Source organism: Artemia sp. Qi Xiang Cuo, chromosome 19 (genome assembly GCF_049724085.1).
Source record: "Artemia sp. Qi Xiang Cuo chromosome 19, ASM4972408v1, whole genome shotgun sequence".
Lineage (NCBI taxonomy): Eukaryota > Metazoa > Arthropoda > Branchiopoda > Anostraca > Artemiidae > Artemia > Artemia sp. Qi Xiang Cuo.
In genome coordinates, this window is record NC_142812.1 from 7,834,401 (window position 1) to 7,857,517 (window position 23,117).

General features: G+C 35.9%; 2 protein-coding genes across 5 annotated transcripts in view; one reads left to right on the forward strand and one right to left on the reverse strand.

Annotated features, from left to right (window-relative positions):
• Positions 1-15,604, forward strand: part of LOC148940451 (uncharacterized) — a 56,996-nt gene extending 41,392 nt beyond the window's left edge. For all 3 annotated transcript variants that reach the window (XM_089104898.1, XM_089104901.1, XM_089104899.1), the window contains exon 6: positions 13,222-15,604. In XM_089104898.1, coding sequence (XP_088961024.1) covers positions 13,222-13,317 — 96 coding nt within the window. In that variant the 3' untranslated portion in view covers positions 13,318-15,604. The remainder of the gene's footprint in view (positions 1-13,221) is intronic.
• A 265-nt stretch (positions 15,605-15,869) lies between these two features.
• Positions 15,870-23,117, reverse strand: part of mip40 (Myb-interacting protein 40) — a 54,222-nt gene continuing 46,974 nt past the window's right edge. For both annotated transcript variants that reach the window (XM_089105631.1, XM_089105632.1), the window contains exon 8: positions 15,870-16,001. In XM_089105631.1, the coding sequence (XP_088961757.1) occupies positions 15,974-16,001 (28 nt within the window). In that variant the 3' untranslated portion in view covers positions 15,870-15,973. The remainder of the gene's footprint in view (positions 16,002-23,117) is intronic.

Consider the following 23,117-nt stretch of genomic DNA (forward strand, 5'->3'; position numbering starts at 1 on the left):
CTTTCGTCACACCAATTCGTTTTAGTTCGAATCTGCCTGGTACTTATGAATGAATTTTTTCAAAGTAAACCCGTTTCATCAATAATAAAAAAAAAAACGGGTTAGACACATATGTCCCTTTCCCTTTGGACCATAAAACCATGCAAGTGCATTATCAAGTATAACTCGCGAAAATCTTGTAAATTTTTGTCAACTTGTCAGCTTTTTGGCATTCCTGCTTTTAATAAAAAAAAAAAAAAAAGGTACTATCACTTAAATATAATAACTCCCTATGCCCCCCCCCTCCTGGATACCATCTTGATAGGATACCGTCTCTGCTTTAAATAATAAAAAAAAAAATTTACTGGCACCCCTGCTTTCAAAAAAAAAAAAAAATCGAGGTATTATCATTTGAATATGATAGCTCACTACCCCCTTCCTTTTGATACCACCTTGATAGGATGCCATCTCTGCTTTAAATTTAAAAAAAAAAAAAACTTTTTGGGATCCCTGCTTTCAATAAAAAAAAATCGAGATATTATCATTTAAATGTAGTACCTCCCAACCCCCCCCCCCCTCCCTCTGGATACCACCTTGATAGGATACCATCTCAGCTTTCATTAGAAAAATAATTTACTTAATAATTAACTACATCACTACATGGTTCAAACTAACACGAAAAATAACGCTAAACAGCTTAGTGTTCATTTAAAAAAAAAAAAAAAAAAATAGAGGGTATGAGTAAAGGGGTACAAAAACAACAACAAAAATGTCGAAATTATTCAGGTATACCTCAAATTATTGGAAAACTGAGTCATGGATTCGCCGTGGTATTTAATAAGATCCAAAGAATCTAATTAAAAGGGAGCACACACAAAAGCCAAATTAGGCCAGTAGCCTATAAGAAATCGCAAAATACCCAAGACAATGAACAAGTCCTAATGGGGGGTCCTGGGTCTATCAAAATATTTCAATGGTTTCCCAGGGAATTTGATATCATTTTCTTCTGTCTCCAATTTAAATTAAAAAAAATAATTATCTTTTTGGCATCCCTGCTTTCAATAAAAAAAATGAGGTATTATGATTTAAAAATGATAGCCCCCTATCTCCCCCCCCCTATAGGCAATAATTTACAATTTATTTATGAATCATATTTTGGGGTAACTTCCAGTTCAATCTTTAATTCCCCAACCTTGCACATAGCTTAGTCTATAGCTAAGTTCTGTCTCAATAGAAGGGTTTTTTTTTGGGGGGGAGGGGGTAAAAATGGTTCAGAAAGAAGATTCTATTTTCTGTCAGGCGTTCAACAATTGAGTATTAAGCATTAAGAAAATCTTATCTAAAAACAGGCAAAAAAATCTACAAACTTACAATTCAGCTGTAGAAACAATCTGTCGGCTGTGAGTTTCAAAATCCAACTGAAAGCTGAAGCTGCAAGGTAGTGAATGCGTTCTATAATTCTATTCAACTTGAAAATCAAATTCTTGACTAAGAATGATGTAAGAAATAGCGATTGGGTAACTGCATTCGAAATGATTTAAACTCATTTCATAAAGACGATACTTTTTTTTTGTCAGCATATGAAGAACTGTGTACAGTGCAATATGTGCAATTGCATATTGCATCTGTCTGGTTTTTATGCAAAGTAACAAAAGAGACGAAAATTAATGAACAAGAGAGTAGTGAAGAATTATGGTATACAAAGTAATATTTGGCAGGGAAAGTCACTGGTGATAAATCACTAGGAGTGGCACCGTGATTGCGTGATTTTCGGGGATTCGGGGAACCAAATTCTTTTTCGGGGTGACGCATAGATTTTCGGGGAAATACCCAAAAATTCGGGGATAGTGCTTGATTTCTAATCAAGAAAATCGAAATACTAAACCACACGAGAAGGAAAAGCTCCGACTTTGCGGTTGACGCAACAAAGAATTGCCGCAAAATTAATTTGAAGTCGACCGAACGCCACCGCCTCTGCCGGCGGTGGTGCGCCTGCGGTGCGCCGGCGGCGTTACGACACTTCGGTGGCATTCGACCGAGCCTCTTGTCGGCGGCGTTCGGTCGATCCGCCGGCGCGGCGCCGGGGTCTAGATACAGTGTCTAAATAAGTTTGAGAACCACTGCCTTAGAGGATTGAACTCTGTGTGCACGGCAGCGGTTTGTATTATGGACCCAGAACATTGCGATTTACAAAATCAGCGCTGATTTTCATCATGATCATCACAAAAAATAGGGATGCAGATAAATACTCAGCCAGAGGTATCTGTGAAAGACCCCAATACTGAGCTGAGAACTAAACTGAGAACTAAGCTGAGATCAATCAAGCAACTATTAATAAACTCCAGTTGACTATTTGTGTCCATGATTTTTTTTTTGAAAATTTTGCGCAATAAATTCTTTATTCAATGAATTTTTCTTACCGCTATCGTTTGTCCACAAAATGAGCTACGTGTGCCTATCCCTTAAGAGATTAATTAACTTAGAGGATTGAACTCGACTGAACTATTTGTGCAGAGAACCGACATCTATTATGGACCCAGAACATTGCGGCATCTACTCAAAAAGAATAACTAGCAAAACAGGTGCAGAGCAGTGTATCAAATGTAATAATTGGTCTCATTTTAGCTGTGGAAAAACTAAGTAATCAAATGACTTGAAGAAGGCCTACGTGTGCGTAATTTGTGCGCAAAAAAGATTCTCCAAAAACCTGTGCTCTGACTAAATTGAAGTCGAAAAATAACAGTCCAAAACAGCCAAATAAAAACGAGAAGAACAATGATCAATTTAAAACGAACGCTATTTTCCCCAAGTGGAAACTTCTTGACAAAATTACCATCCACTCCTAGCGTTTCACCGAGACTTATGGCTGCTATTGAAAATATAACGGTGGAAAGAAAATACTGCTCAGGTCCTGATCTGAGTTACCTCATATGTCACGAGCCGACAAAAGATAGCCGCTTTTTTGACTGTCATCATTGCTTACACCGCATGCATGCGACCTGCGCTGCAACTGATGCAGACATTGTCCTTGCTCTGCAGAAGCCCTCGGAACGATTATTTCTTTTTATGTGTGAATAGTGCTTAAACCAGGGCAAGGCTGTATCCAGGAGGGTTAGGAGGTTTGACCCCCCCTCCCTCGAAATGTCTGTCTGACTCGTAAAAACGTAACAAAAATGAATATAATTTTTTTTTTCGTTTTTTTTGTGTACCCCCCCCCCCGATAAAAATTCTAGATACGATCCCAGTACCAGTGTATCTGTTCAATGCTGTAGGTTTGTTATCAGTCAAGCCACTCAAACTGAACTACAGTATCCTCACTCCTTTCATCTAGATGAAGAGGCTCATACATTGGATCATATTCCTGGGTGACGTGTTTGCAGTTATCACATAAGTGAATGCTGTAGAAAGGCGGAGAATTGTACTTTTCTCAATGTTTGCGTGGATTTTTTCGAAGGCAACTGGCCTGGCGAGTGTTGTCTTCTGCCACACACATCTCTGTGTATTCATGAACTCTTGTCCTAATGTTCATCTCATTTTCCACAAGGAAAAAGCTACGCTCCAAGACTGAATTGCGAAGTCCCAAAAACGGGGAGCGAAAAAATGCACCTCTGTTGATACAAGGCTGCCAAAGACAGCTGTATCCCGTCCCGCTTTTGAGGTTGAATCTTATGCCGCCTGTCTTAAATCAGCCAATGCACATCCCTCCTCCATCATACCAGCCCCCTCCCTCTTGAAGCCCTGGAGAAACTGGCAAGAACCAACATTAGCCAGCATTCTGCCAATCCGTCAGGTCCAAAAAACCAATGGGTTTGGAATTTCACAGAAATCAAAGATTCGCCCACCCTTCAAACCATGTTTTCCGAGTTTTCCAACTTGGAACTGATTAAGTGTGTTGGCAAACAAATTCGGTACCTCAGTGTAAAACCCTTCATTCGTCCCTATTCATTTCTGAAAATACTAGTGTCAAACGTCCGATCACGTATGAACAAAATGGAAGAGGTCGAACTATGTTTGAAATATCAACTTGTTGACATTGCTTGGATCTGTGAATTATGGTCTATGACTGAGGAGTATGTTGCATTTTCCGGATATGATACCTATTTCAAACCAAGAATGGCACCTGATGTAACACATGGTGGTGGTGTTGGTATTATTTGTCGATCATCTATAAAAAATAGAGTTTTCTATTTCAGCAATATACCAAATAAACACGGTTTTCAAGTTTTATGGTTGTGGTACAGGCCTAAGAGGCTTCCTAAGAAAGTGGCATCACTGGTAATATCTGTCGTTTACTATCCGCCCCGTGGTCCTTATCGTGAAAACCTTGTGAATTACTTGCAGAATTACACTGACAATGTACGATGCTTGTATCCTAACGCTGGCATCATAATATGTGGCGACTTTAGAGACTTAGATCCCAAATGGCTAAGCCACTCTCTGTCGCTTAAGCAGGTTGTCAATGTGCCAACAAGAGGTAACCAAATCTCAGATCTCATCTTTAGCAATTGTACTGAATGCTACGATACCCTAGTTTCATTACCCCCCCCCCCCTTTAGGTATGAGTGACCACCTGTGTGTTGCTTGGGTACCTATTCATTTTATCCCAAATAGACAAAAAAATAGTGTGATGTACAGGCCCTTCACACCTGAGCTAGTAAATCTCTACAAGAAATGGCTCACAGGTCGTGACTGGCGTGATATCCCCTTATTGTCTGGTGATGACAAAATGGCAAGTTCGTTCTTTAGGAACTGTTCGAAAAGTACTGAGAATTTTCCCACAAAAAATAAAATATGTGAAATCTAATGAAAGACTATGGATTACTCAAGATATTCGGGATCTGATAAAATTGAGGAATGAATTGCATTTAACTGGACCGTAGAAAAATTCCAAAAGATTAAGAAAAATAATCGTGTATAAAATAACATGTTCTCGTAAGCAGTATGGTTCTAAAATTACAAGCAAAATATATAAATCCAACCCAAGGAAGTTCCATAATACAGTTCAGAACATTATCGGTAAAAAGTGACAAGAGTTGAAGTGAGAGATGATAATGGCAAACCCCTGCTACCTAGTGAAATTAAGGATTTTTTTAATCAATTTGCTAAATTCATCTGCAATTTTACAGCTTAATGACTCAGATTCAAATATCCCTATCCCAGAGATTAGTTAAGTTGTTAAAAAGTTGAAGGCATTTGATTCTCGTAAATCTAGTTACCCTAGTGAGATACCGATTAAACTGATTATTGGGTGGGCTAACTTTTTATCTACTCCTTTAACGGCAATTTTTAACCAATGTTTTATTGATGGTGTTTTCCCTAGTATTTTTAAACAGGCGTATATTACCCCAATCCTCCAAGTGTAAGGCCTCTAAGGATATTACTGATATGAGACAGATTTAAAAAAAAACACCGGCTCTTTAAAGTGTTTGAAAGTTTTATTTTTGATTTTTTATTTGAGGACATATATTATTATAATGTAATATTATTGAGACATAGAGTATCCCCCCAATAGAGAGCGAAGAGAAAAGATAATATACTTTCCCAACAATTTGGAGTTAGACCCGGGCGTAGTACTGTTCATTATTTGGTTGAATTTTCGGATACCATCCTTAAACATTTAGAAAAAAAGGGGGTTATCTTGATGCATTATTTGCTGACATAGTTAAGGCTTTTGATGGTCTCCACTATAATGTAGTAGTCGAAGAAGCTAAGGTTATGGGTGCCCAACCATTTACTGTACGCATGCTTGCTAGTTTTCTTTTTAAAAGATCTCAGTGTGTCCATCTTCCTGATCATGAGCCATCTGTATTTTAGTTTTTTTTTCGGTTCGCCACAAGGGATTAAATTAGGCCCACTTCTTTTCTTATTGTTTTTAACCGTATTTTAACATTAATTCGTCAGTATTTTAAATTTACTGACGATTTAACTGTCTTGTCATTACGACTAAGTCCTCCAACTGCCGAATAGTCTGACTTGATGAGAATTTTTAATGATCTAAAAGCTGAATTCTGAAAGATAAAACTGACGGTCAATGAAACTAAGAGTTTTTATATGACTTTTTCCTTCCTAAAGGTCGACATCCACTCGTCTCTTAATTCCCTACTACCGACAAAGACAACTGTTAAAACACTTGGAATATTTCCAACCTGAAAACACATCGATATTTTTTAATGTGATTATATTTCTTAATGTGACATTTCCTCATTCCTATCAAACGCTTGACCGTTTCCAATACAAAATCTTTTTTGGACGGCTCGACATCTCTGAATCTTGTTTGAAAACTGTGGTAAATATTGATGTGATAAATGTTTGACCGATCATAATTTCAAAAACTGGCAGAATTGTCAAAGTAATGCCTCGTGGAAAAGGGATGCGGGGAAATTTAAGAACCCAGTATGTTTTTTTTCTATTTTTGTTATTTTATTCGAACTTGCAATCTAGGTGAAAATATGCGTGTTTATGTGTTATGCATAACTTCTTCTTTGTTTGCTATCCAAGCCAGATTCTCAAAATGAAGCATTTTTGAATTTGTCGTGTCATAACCATAGATTTTTTTTTACTTCAGGTTTGAAATAGTAGCCTAGATCATGCTTATAATCAAATCTCCCGCAGGGGGTGTCATGTTTTCAAAATTTTGAAAATAGTAGAGTATGTTTTTTCATTACCAATGTCAAACATAATTGCTGAACGCTCTTTTAAGGTTTGAAAGCAAATTGAAACTGTCAGTTAAAAGTGTTTTAATTGAATAATTCTTTCGTCGCCATGTTGCTATGTTCCAACTCTTTCGTCGCCAACTCGCACGTTGACTATCTGACTAAAAAAGGCGCCCCACTTTTACATTTGTTTTCCAAACTGAAGAGATTTGGTATACCAACTGAGGTTTTAAAGTTTTATGCTACAGCAATGTTAGACCTTCTCTTGTCTATGTATGTCCAGCTTGGCTTCCGGGTTTGACGAAAGATCAATCAGATAGAATTGAGATGATACAAACAAGAGCTGTAAGAATTATGCTTGGGCACAGCTACTCAATATATGATGATGCACTGAAACAGCTCAATTTGAATTCACTTGATAGTCGGACACATGAGTTAACGTATCGATTTGGACTAAATTGTTTGAATTTCCCAACTTATCGTGGTCGACCACCCAACCTTGAGTGCCCCCCTACTGAAGGACCAGTCACCGGACTCCGACAAATAAAAAAAGAATTGTCCACAGTTAATGACTTACCCAGCCTCTAGTTCGGAGATATATCGCAGATCATTTGTCCCTTATTTTACTCGGTATTTTAGTAATATTACATTGATAAATATTTAATGTTTGATGCATTTAAAACAAGTCTTAAATCCTTCTTGTTCCTTAGTGAAGATACCCATTAGTTACAATCGCTGTTGGACCCTCGGCACACTTGGAAAAGAAGAGTGACAATTTGACTATGATTACTGAATATCAAGGCGTGATGCGTAATTTAACTTTCTGATAGGTCACTATCAAAAACGTCAATGGAAGACTTGTAGAGGATTGGCATCAATTCACAAAAATCTGGGGGAAAGGGTAAATAATTTCTTAGACGTTTTCTCTGTTTTCACTTAAAATACCAAAAGGGGCATTTTTCGATGAAAAATTCATTAAAAAGTTCTTTTCGGATTTGTTTTTCAAAATCCGATGGGAGCAGAAAATTTTAGGGGTACAGGCCCCTTGCCTCTCCCACCTTCCACTTGACGCCATCGTTGTAGAGACTTCAAAATATTGACTCCTGTTAGAACAGCATGCATTTAATACACACTTACAGATACATTGCTGTTTGGGTCGGTATTGGACAAAACTTTTCAGTTTGACTCTGATTGTGTGTTATATATTTCTTCCATTGACTATTATTTCTAGTGTTATTGTTAACTACTGTTAACTGCGTACTTCTATTATCGTTAACTGAGTCACAAAAGCAACGAAACGATAATGGTAGAGACGAGTTTCAGAGAAAAGATTATATTTGTGTATCAGTACTGCGATACAACCCCGTTGAGTAACGACATCTATGGTATTGTCTCTAGTTCGGTATGCGGTGTATGTAGTCGGTAGAATTTGCTATGTTAGTTATTCTTAAATTAAAAAGTTATTTGGTTATTCAAACTAAACATTGAACTGAAAGTTTCTAAGCATTTATTGTATTTAAAAGGGAAGAATTATCCCACCATATTAGATATTGAAGGATATAATATTGAGAGATCGGTAAGCATTTTTGTATTTCTTTTGTTTGACTTGCTAAATGAGTTTAATTAAATAGTACCAAAAGCCCGGGCTTCACCTGGGCCCCGGCACACGGCAGGCGTGTTTATATTTGATTGTCTAATCCCGCATTAGTATAATAATAATCTTATTCTTTAGTTTTAAATCACGAGAAGTAAAATCAGCAATTTCAATTGAATTAAGAAACTCCAGCGTGAATTCACTTCCTCCTTCCTATTAATGCATCTAAGAATGACCCATTTTATAGGATTTGTTTTCTTCTGGTTTTGTCCTTGTTTTATCCTTGTGATTCTAACTATTGCTTCTCTTCAAACCGCAGTTTTAATTTACGATTCCATGTGATCATCCCTGTCGCTAATCTTCTAACCGCAGATTTCTTTGTCCGTTATTTTCATTTGGGATTCGTTGTAATGCTTGTCGTTGCATGTCTTCTAGCCACAGATCTCATTACGACTCATTTTCATCCATCATTACCTCGAACATTTTTCTATGCCTTCTGCTTTAGCTGTAGGATGCAACGTGATTTTGCAGTTTCTTCTTAAAGGCCTTTTTTAACTGTAAAGTCATTAGTTATATTTTGTAATTAATTAAAAAAAACTTTTTCCACAAAATAAGTTTGTCAAAGAAAAGTAAAGAACTCCATTAAACAAAAAACGAGCAAAAATAAAATCAAATAATTTACCAAGCGTGAAACTACCACAAATCAGCATCGATAAATATATGAAACCCAAAACAAATAGAAATTACAATAAATAACCGAGTCAAACTCAAAACGAGCAGAAATTAACATAAGTTTTTCTGAAAAAACTTTTCTTTGAAAAACTTATTTTGTGGAAAAGTTTTTTAAATTAATTTCTGTTCATTTTATATTGACATAATCTTTTCAGGGAAAAAGAAAATAATACTTTAAATCTTTTTGTTTTATTAAGACTTTATAGTTTGGCCTGCTATTTGCATGCTGGAGAAAAATTTTCAGTAATTTTTAACAGCTTACACCCTTTAAAAAATCTTGACACAAATAGTACTGTTTAATTTACTTTCATACTTCATCTAGTTGACCTGAAATGGGAAACTTGATAGCATTCGCAAAAAAATATGTTTACTTTATTTGATAGCTTGGATACACTTGCACTATTTTGATTTGGTTAAGTTTTAAGAGCAGAAGTAGACCTGAAAGTTTGAACATAATACCCTCAGTCGTTCTTGGGATACTGCTGAGATGCCTTATTGGGAATTAGCATTAACACAGTGCATTTTGATTTAATCTTAAGGTAACATTGAGATTTTAAACATAAACGCAAATGGGAGGGTGGGCATGGGAGGGGGATTAGTTGCCCTCCAATCACTTTCGACTATTAAAAAGGGCACTAGTCCTTTCGATTTCCAATCGAATGAGCCCTCTTTGAGTTTCTACGACAACGCTTTCTATAAATACCTTATATGTCCCCAGGGCATAAATTACAACCCTTAACCTCAGGGCTGTGAGGGTGGTTGTCATCCTCAAAAACCTAATTTCCACAACTTTCAACTACGTTAAACAAACCAGCTATCACAAAATTTTGATTGGATGTGTTTGGGAAAATGGTGGGCGTGAGAGGGGCGTTAGTGGCTCTCTAATCACTTTCAACTATTAAAAAGGGCACTAGCCCTTTCAATTTCCAATCAAATGAGCCCTTTTGAATTTATGCCCCCAGGGCATAACTTACAATCCTTGCCCTGTGGGCTGGGGGGGGGGGGTCATCCTCAAAGACCTAGTTTCCAGAACTTTCTACTATGTTGTACAAAATGGCTATCTGAAAATTTTGATTGGATTTGTGTGCGGAAATGGTGGGCGTGAGAGGGGGGTTAGTTACCCTCAAATCACATTCAACTATTGAAAAGGGCACTAGCCTTCTTAATTTCCAATATATTGAGCCTCTTTTGAAGTTTTTACGACGACTCTATCTATAAAAACGTTATATTGCCTCTGGGCAATACATAAATTCCAGAACTTTCAATACATAATTTCCAGAACTTTCAACTACGTTGAACAAAATGGCTATCTCTAAACTTTGATTGAATGTGTTTGAGGAAATGGTGGGCGTGAGAGGGGGGTTAATTACCCTCCACTTACTTTCGACTACTAAAAAGGGCAATTCCAATTTTCACTAAATTAATCCCCTTTTGAAATGTCTATACCAACTTTCTATATAAATCTAATATATACCCAGTGCATAACTTACACCCCTTGCATTGAGGACTTTAAAGGGGTAATTATCCTCAAAGGCCAAATTTCAAGAACTGTTTACTACGTTGAACAAAATGGATATCTCAAAATTTGGATTGGATGTGTTTGGGGAAATGGTGGGCGTGAGAGGGGGGTTAGTTGCCCTTCCATCACTTTTGACTATTAAAAAGGGCACTAGGCCTTTCAATTTCCAATTCAATGAGCCCTTTTTGAAGTTTCTACAACAGCGCTTTCTATAAAAAACCTTATATGCCCCCAGGGCATAATTTATGACCCTTGCCCTGAGGGCTGTAGGGGGGGGGGGGGTTGTCATCCTTAAAGACGTAATTTCCAAAAATTTCAACTACGTTGAATAAAATGGCTATCTAAAAATTTTCATTGGGTGTGTTTGGGAACGTGAGAGGGGGGTTAGTTGCCCTCAAATTACTTTCGACTAGTAGAGGGGCACTAGCCCTTTGAATTTCCAATCAAATGAGCCCTTTTTCAAGTTTCTACGACATATATATCAATAAAAACTTATATGCCCCCAGGGCATAACTTATAACCCTTTCCCTGAAGACTGTGGAGGGAGTGTCCTGCTCAAAGGTATACTTTCCTGAACTTTAAACTTCGTGGACAAAATGGCTATCATCAAAATTTCGATTGAATGTTTTTGGGGAAATGGTGGGCGTGTAAGGGGTGTTAGTTGCTTTCTAATCACTTTTGCCTATTAAAAAGGGCACTAGCCATTTCAATTTCCAATCGAATGACCCCTTTTTGAAGTTTCTACGACGTGTTCTATAAAAACCTTATATGCTCCCAGGGCATAACTTACAACGCTTGCCCTGAGGGTTGTGGGGGGGGGGTGTCATCCTCAAAGACCCAATTTCCAGAACTTTCAACTACGTTGAACAAAATGGCTATCTCAAAATTTTGATTGGATGTGTTTGGGGAAAAGGTGGGCGCGAGAGGGGGGTTAGTTGACCTATAATCACTTTCGACCATTAAAAAGGGTAATAGCCCTTTGAATTTTCAATCGAACGATCCTTTTTTGAAGTTTCTACGACAACCTTCTAAAAAAACCTGTATATGCCCCCAGGCATAACTTACAACCCTTGCCCTGAGGGCTGTCCTCCTCAAAAACATAATTTATTTCTGGAAACCATCTACGCTGAACAAAATGGTTATCTCAAAAGTTTGATTGAATGGGTTTGGGAAAATGGTGGGCGTGGAAACGGTGTTAGTTGCCTTCCAATCACTTTCGACTATTAAAAAGGGCACAAGTCATTCCAATTTCCAATTGAATTACCCCTTTTCGAAGTTTTTACGACTTCTTCGATACGAAGTGCCCTGGTCTAAAAAAATAAATAAATAAATAATACATTGTGCCAACATCGTTCTTATATGCCCTCAAGGCATAAACTACAGCCCTTGTCCTGAAGGGTATGGGGGAGCGTCCTCCTCAAAAACATAATATCTGTCTGAAAATCAACTACCCTGAACAAAATGGCCATCCCAAAATTTTAATTGGATGTGTTTGGGGAAATGGTTGGCGTAGAAGCGGTGTTAGTTGCCTTCCAATCACTTTCGACTATTAAAAAGTGCACTAGCCGTTCCAATTTCCAATCGAATGAGTCCTTTTCGAAGTTTCTACGACAACTCTTTCAATACGAAGTATCCTGGTCTAAAGGGAAAAAAAAATAATACATTGTGCCAACACCGTTCTTTGCTTAGGCAGCGCGATTGCGCTTCCTATGATTTTGCACGTGTCATAGATCCTATTAACCAATTCCTTCTTCTGTTTATCCTTCACAGATTCATACACGCTAAACTAACACGTTCCTTCATTCTATTGTAATTTTGCTTTCTCTTCTAACTTCAGATTTCACTGTGCAACATTTTCATTTCCAATTCAATAAGGTCTTTGCTGTTTCTTGTTCCATGAGTTTTTCTTTAGCCTTTCGAAGTTATTTGTCATATTTTGCAATTTTGCATGCGTCATAAATACTAAAAACGAATATGACCACCTCCTAGGAAAAACTGATGTAATTTTGGCTCTTTGAAGGTACTGTCGTCACTTACATGATTTTTTTCTGGCATGAATTCAATTCCTTTTTCCTGTTTATGCTTCACAGAAGGCAAAATACCTTCATTCCATTCCAGGGTGGTTAAACGATTCAGGTGTGAGATAATTTTCTCCTTCCTATGTATCTTTGTCAATGATTAAAATATCACTTCTTCATTAAGGGTGAAAAATATGCAATTTCAATTGAATTAAGTAATTATGGCATAAATTCAATCCGTCCTTCCTGTTTATCCTTCACAGACTCACGTCCACTAACTGACACGTTCCTTCATTCCTTTGTAATTTTGCTTTTTCTTCTAACCGCAGATTTCACTGTGCATCATTTTCGTTTGCAATTCAGTGTGATTTATGCTCTTTTTTGTTCCATGACTTTTTCTTTAGTTGTTGAGAGTAATTTGCCACCCTGTGTAATTTTGTATGCGTCATAGATATTAAAACGATACCACCTCTCCTAGGGGGAAAATGATGTAATTTTTATCTCTTGAAATGTATATAAAAGTGTCGTCACTCAAAATTTCACTGAATGTTGAATGTTTTCACTGAATGTTTTGCGGAATAGAATAATCTTGCTCTTAGGTCGCGATTTGTCTCGATTACTCTATTATTAGTGTTTGTGGTTGCATATTTCAAAAACCAAGGATTTGATTTTAAATCCCCCAAAAAATGTTTAAAAAGTCATAACTATATTTTTCCTTTTCTGTAGGTTCCATGGTGGGAAGTGTCTTGGCGATCTGACTTAAAAATTATGGAATCTGTAAACATGTTGTTAAAGAGACGTCTCCCTCCTTATTCAAAGTAAGAGAAGAAGAGAGTTAACCAAGGAGCTGGCAAAAGAGAATTATACATTGGTAGCGGTGATTCAATAGGCGTTATTTGACATTTTTTTGAATCTGAGATTTATAAATTTAATATTGAGATTTATACGAGATATTTTTTAATGAGATTTATAGAAAACCTGTATGAGATATAGCGATTATTTACCGAGATTTTTATGGGATATTTTCTTAAAAACTGATCTTATAGACTAGCCCCCCGTCTCCCAAAATAAGCACTTTCTACTGATTGATCCACGATGTTTTCTATCTTATTTCGAGAGTTTTGGAGGTTTTCAGAAATCAGGGTGCGAGTATAGTTCTGAGAATAAAATATTTTTTTCAAAAACTTTATTTGAATTATTATCAGAATTTGGTTTTGTAATAGTTGTATGTCTAAAATAACGTTTTTTTATGGTGTACTTAAAGTTAGTGACAATACGACTGCAATTTCCTGTTTGGACATCGACGTAAGAACCATCGTAACAATTTAGAGATTTTCCAAGATACCTCCATTTACCAAGTCAGAATTGTGATATTCCTCAGACCCTTTCCTAGAAAATGATATATACTTGTTAAAAATAAGAAAAATTGCCAAATCTGGAAAATTTCGCATTCTTGAAATTCCTTTTCAGTCTATTTCCCAATCTAAAGAAAAAATACAAAGTAAATTTCATAGATTTGCGTTCATTATAGACGTTTCGCAATGTCTTAATCTGGCATGTAATATGGCATATCAGCGAAGGGATAGCAAAATTGTCTTCTGACGTTGAAACATTAAAACCGTAGGATTGCACAAAAATAGCATTCCAAAAATTTGTACAGGGAGTACAAACCTTATTAACAGTCAAAACACGTGAACATAATTTTCATTTTGTTTTCCATAATTTATGCTATGTGATATAACGCCTTTAGGATTAACGCTGTCAATTTAGTTGCTGCGTGGTAACCGTGTTGTGACGTTGTTGTAACGCAGTGTGTAATAGTTGGCGCAAAAAAATTCGGTGCTATTTCTACGTCTATGCTTTACATCGGAGATTTTTAAAGAGTTTTCCAGAGAGTGGTGTTACTTTTATATCCTGGATTGTCGAATAAAATGTTTGCCAAACCGGGTTTAAATAATTTCTCAAACCGCTTGAGCAGTAAGGAGGCGATTGGACAACAACTATATGTGCAACAAAGGTCTATTCTGGAGACGCTTTTTTCTCTTCATTTCTAAATGATAAGGGGAATGTAACCAAGTGGCAAACAAGAATGTAATTTAAAATTTTCCTTAAAAATATGAAACAGCAGGACCAACCGTAAATAAAATTCCCATAATCTTGTCATTAGAAAATTTACCAATAGACATGTCCAGCCCAGACTATGTTGCAAGTAAGAGTTTTGTCCTAGCTATGCCTTTTTAACATCAGAATTTGGGCCAATGGCTGTGGGGATGGGCCTCTAAATTCTCGTAACCACGACGTTACAAAGATGAAGAATTTAATAGAATTTTCCTCACGAATATGACCCTAGACCCCAACCACAGTTTATAGAATTATCCAGTAAGTTTATCGCAGATCATTTCTGGTCTTCATTCTCGGTACGAACAAAAAGCTCCTCCCACTTCTTTCTGCATTAGCGGGTTAGTCTGTTTCCGTCAATCAATGAGAAATGGTTACAAAGTTCATTATTCGTAATAGCGGGTTTCCACTTGTTTCCGATTGTTTCGCGTCTGACTTGTCTACCCGTGAAAAGATCTGATGCCGCTTATGTTTCTATCTGCAAAAGCGTTCTCTGGAGCACTCGCATCTTGGTCCGAGTTTTTATAATGGGTGAGATAGGGAAAGATCATACTGGATAATTATATAAACTGTGACTCCAACACACAAACTTTTTCGCATGCTGACAAATGGTCCGTAGCGCAGGTACGCCTCCCCTTACTCTTTGCCTTTGGTCGGGGGTGCAATGCGTGGATGGGGGCAAATCACCCGACGCTTTCCGTGTTCCCCCCCCCATATTTCTCCAGGTACTCATTTGGAGCTGGGTCGATTCTAGCTGAGCTTATAGAGTCACACCGCTGCCCTTCCGGACACAGGACTTCAAGTCTAGCGTGCCAACCTGCACCAATCCCTCCTAAAGAAGGGATTGGTACAACTGAGACGGATATAACTAAAATAAAAAAGAAACATTAGTTTTTTTTTTAATTTCTGGCTTAAATTATAATTACATGATAGGAGAAAGATCGCATAGATACACACATCGTGACTACCATGCCTAAAGACCAATCCTGAAATTTTCAGACATAACTCTTTCTCACTTTCTGTCGAATATTACGGCCTTCTAGATTACCTCGCTACAACTCGTCGAAGCCCGAAAAACGCTTACTAAAAGAAAAATCATAACAAAACATCAGATACCGGGGCGGGGGGGGGCTCCCTTAAAAATATGAAACAACAGGACCGTAAAAAAATCATAATACAAAAAATCATCCTCAACTTGACTATTCATAAAAAGGGAAGTAGGGGGGGGGGGTGATTGACATAATTGAAGGGATAAAAAACACTAGAGTTCTTTATTTCTGATTTAATTACAAAACAGGATTACTAAACAATGCAAAACACTGAGAGAAAGAAAAACAAGTACAATTTTCAGAGCGTCCTCTTAATCCGTTACTTGAGATGCAGCACTCCTATAAAAGCAAAGAAAAATAATTAAAAAAATAAATACTTAAAAAAATAAATACTTAAAAAATTATATAATTAAAAATTATTATTATATAATTAAAATTAGATAATTTTAAAAAATTTTAAATAATTAAAAAATAATTAAAAAAATAATTAAGTGCAAAGTTGTGAATCTAAATCTCTACTTTTTTCTCCACTCTAAAAACCCAAATGGGCCATTTTAGCTTTATATCTACAGACTTGAATATAAATATATGACATAAATAGTATAACAATATGTATATACGTAATAATTTCTGTTCGTTCTAAGTTTTAATGTTGCTCCTTACTTTCAGTTGAAAAAAACTTGTTTTTTCTTATTTAACTTATGATCGTTTTTAAGTGATGCCAGGAAATCTGGCCCCACCTCCACGAAGAAACCTCCCTCCCCACGGAAACATCTTTTAGACAATTCAGTCAAGGTGAAAATTTACCCCGGAAAATTACCCTTAACAACTCCACGCGTAAAATTGAGACGGAGAAGAGAAAGCAAGACGTTTAAAAAGAATTTTGTACAGGAATTCTGGCAGATTCCCCCAGTGTATAATTTCCCCTGACAAGTTCAACCCCTAGAAATTTCCCTCCCCATAGAAAATTCTCCCGTGGAAAAACACCCAGTAAAAAATCCCCCCCCCCACCTGAAAATGTATACATACTTCATAATAGCAAGTACTATGTGTAAAAAATGGGCAAATTTCATGACTAAGAAACCTTACCCCTGGGGCTGTGGGGGGGGGGGGGGGGGCTCGTTATATCCAAAGGCATAGTTATTGGGTCTTTCAACTATGATGAGCAAATGGCTATCTCAAAATTTTGATCGGACGACTTTGGGAAAAAAGGGACGGGAGAGGGGCCAGGTTGTCCTCCAATCTTTTTGGTCTCTTGGAAAGGCACTAGAACTTTTAATTTCTGTTCGAATGAGCCTTCTCACGATATTCTAGGACGACTAGGTCGATACGATCACCCCTAGGAAAAATAAAAAAATAAACACGCATCCGTGATCTTTCTTCTGGCTAAAAATACAAAATTCCACATTTTTGCAGATAGGAGCTTGAAACCACGACAGTAGGATTTTCTGATATGTTGAATCTGATGGTCTGATTTTCATTAAGATTCTAATAATTTCAGGGGACATTTCTTCATTTGTTCAGAAATAAGGCTCGTTTTCTCAGGCTCGTAGCTTTTAATCGGTAAAACTAAACTCAATCAAAGTTATATATTTAAAATCAGCATAATTAGCCAATTCTGTTGATATAATTGTTGGTGTAAAAACTCCGTTTTTTAGAGTTTCTGTTGCTATTGAGTCGGGTCGCTCCTTACAGTTCGTTACCACGATCTGTTTGATTTCACTCTCTTTTTTTTAACAAACGCGAAAACAAACTTGTTCCTAGCTCCTGATACAGGGTGATTTTGATTTCCAATGAAAACTTTCGGGCCATTTAAGATCTAAAATCCATCTTAGATCAAGAATATCAAGAAACACAAAAGACGTTTTAGTTTCAGATAATATTTCGATCTTCCTAGGTGTGTTAAAAAAAATAGTCTGAAATAAATAGTAACTTTTTAAAATAAATAGTATGAAAGTCTTACTAATTTATTCCGAACACTTTGTAGCCCTTGTAGATTTCTCATAATTCTGTATGGAAATAAAAACTACCAAAATGCTTTACAAAATCAGTAAATCATTTCTTCGGTTACATCGTCTTTCTATTTATAATTAAAATAAAACTAAAATATAAAAATATTTTTATTTACAACAGTGAACTTTGAAAATTTAAACTTTTTTATACGGATACTAAGAAATACCCCAATATTTCAGCTTAACACCCGGAAGCTTTTGATCACTGAAAAAAAAAACTAGAATAAAAAAATTAACATATACTAAAAATAATACAAAACATGAGAAAAATACAAAAACGCTTAGTTTTTGTATAGCATTTTTCATCTTTTACTTTTAAAAGATAACGCTGTTAAAGAACTGATGAAAGTATATTACATAATTTTTTTCGAAAAAATTCGCTATGGGGTTCTTCTTTTTCTTCTCTCTTTTTTTTGAGGGTCCAGTAACTCCTTTGTTATCGTAAACAGAAAAGAAATTAGATAGTGATTGTTCGAAAAAACAACGAGATAATACCTACTTTAGAAGAAGAACCTGGAAGAAAATGTTGGATCATGGCTCTTTACTTAGGAAGCGCTATAATGCTACTTCTGATTTTCTAGTACGAGTTAATTGGCTTAATCTATTTTTTTTTCTGTTGATAAAGACTTCCGGATAAGAAGTCAAAAGATTCGGAGATTTACTAGTTTTTGTACAAAGCAGTTTTTTTTTCCGAAATTCACTGTCGTAACTAAAAGTCCAACAGATTTTTATATTTGCATTTAAAAGCATAGATTAATGATTTATTAGACATTTTCTAAGAGGAGGAATAAAGCGGCTATTTCTAGAATATAAATTTGGGATAAGACTTGACTTGACAATGACTGTCAGAAGCTGCAATGAGTCGAACTCGCAAATATAAATAAGGAAAATAGAAATTATAATTAAAACAAAAATTACAACTAGATTAAACTAAAATATCAAACTAAATTAAATCAAAAGGAAAAAAATTAAATACAGAAAGAGAAAAAGCAAAATATGGAATTAAGGAAAAGTGGAAAATGGAATGGTAAATGAAATATGAAACATGAATTGTATAAACATTTTCAAGATATATACGAACAAGAAGAAAAAAATACAATAATAGTCGAAAAGTAAAGAGAGAGCACACATGTGACAAATAAATCAATCAGTTCATAGTAACGAACTGTAAGGAAGGAGCAACGCGGCTCAATAGTAACCGAAAAAACGGAATCTTGATATAAAAACAATCGGCTTATTATGCTGATGTAAAATATATAATATTCATTAAGTTTAGTATTACCCATCAAAGGCTAAGTTCCTGAGAAAAATTGCCGGATTTTCAAAAAATACGAAATACCCTTAAAAGTCAAAGAATCAATGAAATCACACCATCAGATTCAGCGTATCAGAGAATCCTACTTCAGAGGTTCCAAGCTCCTATCTGTAAAAATGTGGAATTTTGTATTTTTACCCCACTCTTTACGCTAAAGTTCGACCTTTTGTCTCAATTCCTTAAGAACGGTTCTTGAAACACAAGGGCCGTATAATTAGAATCAGAACCTTTTTTTAAAGTTCTTAAAAGACTTTGGCATGAAGAAAGGGGTATTGAGGAGGGGTAGACCCACTCATATAAGGAATAATTTCTGTTCGTTTTAGGTTTTAATGTTGCTCCTTACTTCGAGTAAAAAAAACCTGTTTTTTTAATTTAACAATTATAAGAGAGGAAAAACATGATGGACAGGGGCCAAAAACAATTTGTTGAGGAGGGGCGCCCCCTCCTTATTCGAGACCCCTCCTTATTCCTTGATAGTGAGGATGAACTGTGGTACCTTTCGCTACGGTCTATTATTACAAAAGATATGGTGGGGGGGGAGGGGTCTTGAAACGTCACGCCAAAGCGCGTTTGCAACTACATAAGTACCAGTTGTATGCAGCTCAACAGTTGAATGTATTCTATTAACGCCGAGAATGGTCAAAAGCCCCAAATTTATATGAAATTATTATTAACTGTTCTTCACGAACGTCCCTTTAGTTTCGTTTGTAAATTCGGTCAGTTTCTTCTCAGCAATGATAAACATAGAAACATAGCGCCGCGAATTACAAAGATAAAATTCGATCAAAGTTCGAGTTACAATTAAATAGAAGATCAAAAACCAAAGACAGTCTAAAACGGCTTACCATAAACACAAAATGTTGCTCAAGTTCATTTAGTGTGTACTAAGTGCTAGTCCAGTGTTCGTTTTGTTTTATGTGAATGTGAGTCATTTAGTTGGAATTTATTCTTGGCTACAATAACTCGTGGCAACAAAATGATTCCAATTCTGGAAATCATGATTGTTTGTTGTTGTTTTTTTTGGGGGGGGGGGGGGGGGTAGGGTAGACCCTGGCCCTCTTCCTATGCTCGCATCTTAATAGTTTCACGGCTTTCTCATCCATACTAACAGCCGCATGTAAACACCTTCTTGGTGTTCTCTTACACCCCATACAGGTTCTGAGAACACCCTTGGCAATCTACTACCGGTACTGTACTATAATCTCGTTTATGGACATTATTTCTGGCCCCACTCTCGGCCGCATTACGAGCTATAAAATCCACCTTTAATCTTGTCAGGTTAATACAGAATATCGTTTGAAACTAAATTGTTATTTAGTGTAACATTGTCCAGTCATTGAAAGAGTATGCAAATATACAACTTATTTGGAAACCACAAAAAATTACAAGCAAAATCGTACAGATTTGATACTTTGGAGGGGAATAGAGATGGACCCAAAGCCACATCCACCTTCTGTTCCTGCAATGTGGATGACGGAGCTGCCCCTTGTCTTCTGAACACATTGATCGTTATACAGGATTACAGGATTTAAGGAAAGAATTATTCTTTGTTAATGTGGGGACAAGTGAGTGGTTGGTTTCAGTAATGGGATCAAAAAATTATGGGACAATAAGAATGATAGCAAAGTATATAAAATGGGGTATGTCACATAGAGATAGATTTTTGTAAAAGGGGTGGGGTGAGTGTGGAAAGTATTGTTGTATGTGTGTAAGTTGTTTTCTTGTTTGTTATTTTTGTAGTCATGGCCCTTGATAGATGTAACATACATCTATCTATTTATGTCAGTTTAATGGTATTGTGTGCTTTATTATGTTTTTGTAATGTTTTGTAATTTTGCGTTGTTATTGTTATGTAGGCTACCATACTTTGCTATGAGTGTTATAATCATGTTATTATTTTGTGTGATTTTCCTTTTTTTTGCCATGGCCCAAAGTGGCTTTTATTGCAATAAATATCTATCTATCTATCTATAATAACAATGGGCATTTATCTAATACTAATAACAATTTGTTTTAACCTTCTATGAACAAAAAATGCAATAAGGGGAAAAGGGGAGTATGAAGAAAAAAAAAAGAAAGAGAAATCAACTGCTTCCTCCTCTTTTAATCGCCAGCTTCAAAAAGTCAACATTGCGATACTAAAAAGTTACTATTATTAAAAAGTTCTAAGAATTTATATTAGAGTTAAAAATAAAGCATGTTTGGGGGTTAGACTAATAACGAGAGAGTTCGATAGTTTCGAAATTAAATTTAAGGATTATCTTAAATTAAGGATTGAAGTTATTAGTTATTAGGTTATTAAGTCATTACTATTAAGTTATTTTTATTATTATTATTATTAAATCATTATTATAGTCGTTATTATTCAGTTAGTAAGGAATTATCTTAAATTAAATTTAAGTTATCTTAAATTAAGGATTACAATGAGAGAAAGGTTGAGATGGCTAGGACACATGCTTCGGATGAAGTACTACAGATTGCCAAAAATCGTCTTTTTTGGCTACCTATCTAGAGCCGTAATTCCCAACGTGGGGCGCAGGCCCCACCGGTGGGCCATGGCAATATTTTGGCGAGTCGTAGGCAGGGCGTGCACCCTTTGGCTGAATATTCTTTAAAGCCTTAAGTTTGGAAAAAAAAGTTTTCATGTGAATGACGTCACATTCAATAGCATTTCAAGAGCAGAAAAGATACATAATAGTTTTGCAATGACGTTATATATTGCATGAAAAGTATTGCATTCAGACAATATGTTTCATTAGAGTAAAACATGCCTAGAGGACGACCCAAAAAAGATACCAGGTTAATGGCCTTTTAAACTTCCTTCAGGCGAATACATTCAACATTTTGAATAACAGAATTCAAATATCGCGAAGAGGGCATAACGATTTAAGAAATGTCTAGGTGGAGCATAGTCCAAAATCGGTTGGGAACTACTGATCTAGAGCCAAAAGAAAAGCAGGTCCCCGGATGAGGTAGGAGGAGGTCGTAAGAAAGGATTTAAAGGAGGATTAGAACTTCTTGGGAGGGTGTAAACACGGGGTGCACACCTGTGTTGGCTTCAGTGCGGCTTCGTGCTACAGTGAGTTGTTAGTCGTAGTAGAAGCTAAACATTTATCTGAAAAATCTTCTATTTGCTCACCATTGCATCCGCTATCCCCGAATTTTCTGGGTTTTTCCCGAACTTCCCCAAAAGAGCATCCCTTAAATTGAATTGAACTAAGGAAATATAAATTGTTATTTTTCCTTAACGTTAGTTTTCAGAGAGTTTTTGGAGATCCTTACGTACCTTTTGGAGAATTCGGGGATAGTGGAAGCTTTGAAACGAACCTAAAGCTCGCTTAATTTTTTGAGTAAATATTTTATTTTATATATATATATATATATATATATATATATATATATATATATATATATATATATATATATATATATAAATATATATATATATATATATATATTATATATGTATATATGATATATATATATATATATATATATATATATATATATATATATATATATATATATATATATATATATATATATATATATATATATTAAACTTTGAGTTGAACCCCGTTTTCCAGGTTTTTAAGTTGATTTTAGGGCTTGAAAACTAAATTTTTGTGTTAAAGGGAAATGAAAAAGTTGGTCTCTAACGTTAAGGTAAGAGAGAACTTTTTGCGTCGATAAAAACGTCTGAGACTTACTAAACTATTAATGATAGACATTTACCGCCATCTACGATAACAACTGGAAAGTGCTGATTTTTCTCCGAAGAGGGAAAAAGCCCACATTCGCCATAAAAAACAGCTCTTGTTCGCCACTCTAGGACTGGCGAACCTGGAAAGCTAAATTTTTGCAACACACTTTATTGATATTTACTTCATATTTTGTCAGATACACTCGACAAAGAAACGACAATCCCATGTACTTTAACCTGGAAGATTCTGTATGGTTGGATCAAACCTTGCTTGGCCCTGAAAAATAGCTTGGTGAGGAAACTAAAAATAAACTTAAATTAAAAATAAAACAGCTGGTCCGAGCTGCAGTAATCAAAGCTATTGTAAAGAAACATAACAAGAAAACGGCTGCAAAAAAAATATGGAATACCATGGACAACTCTGA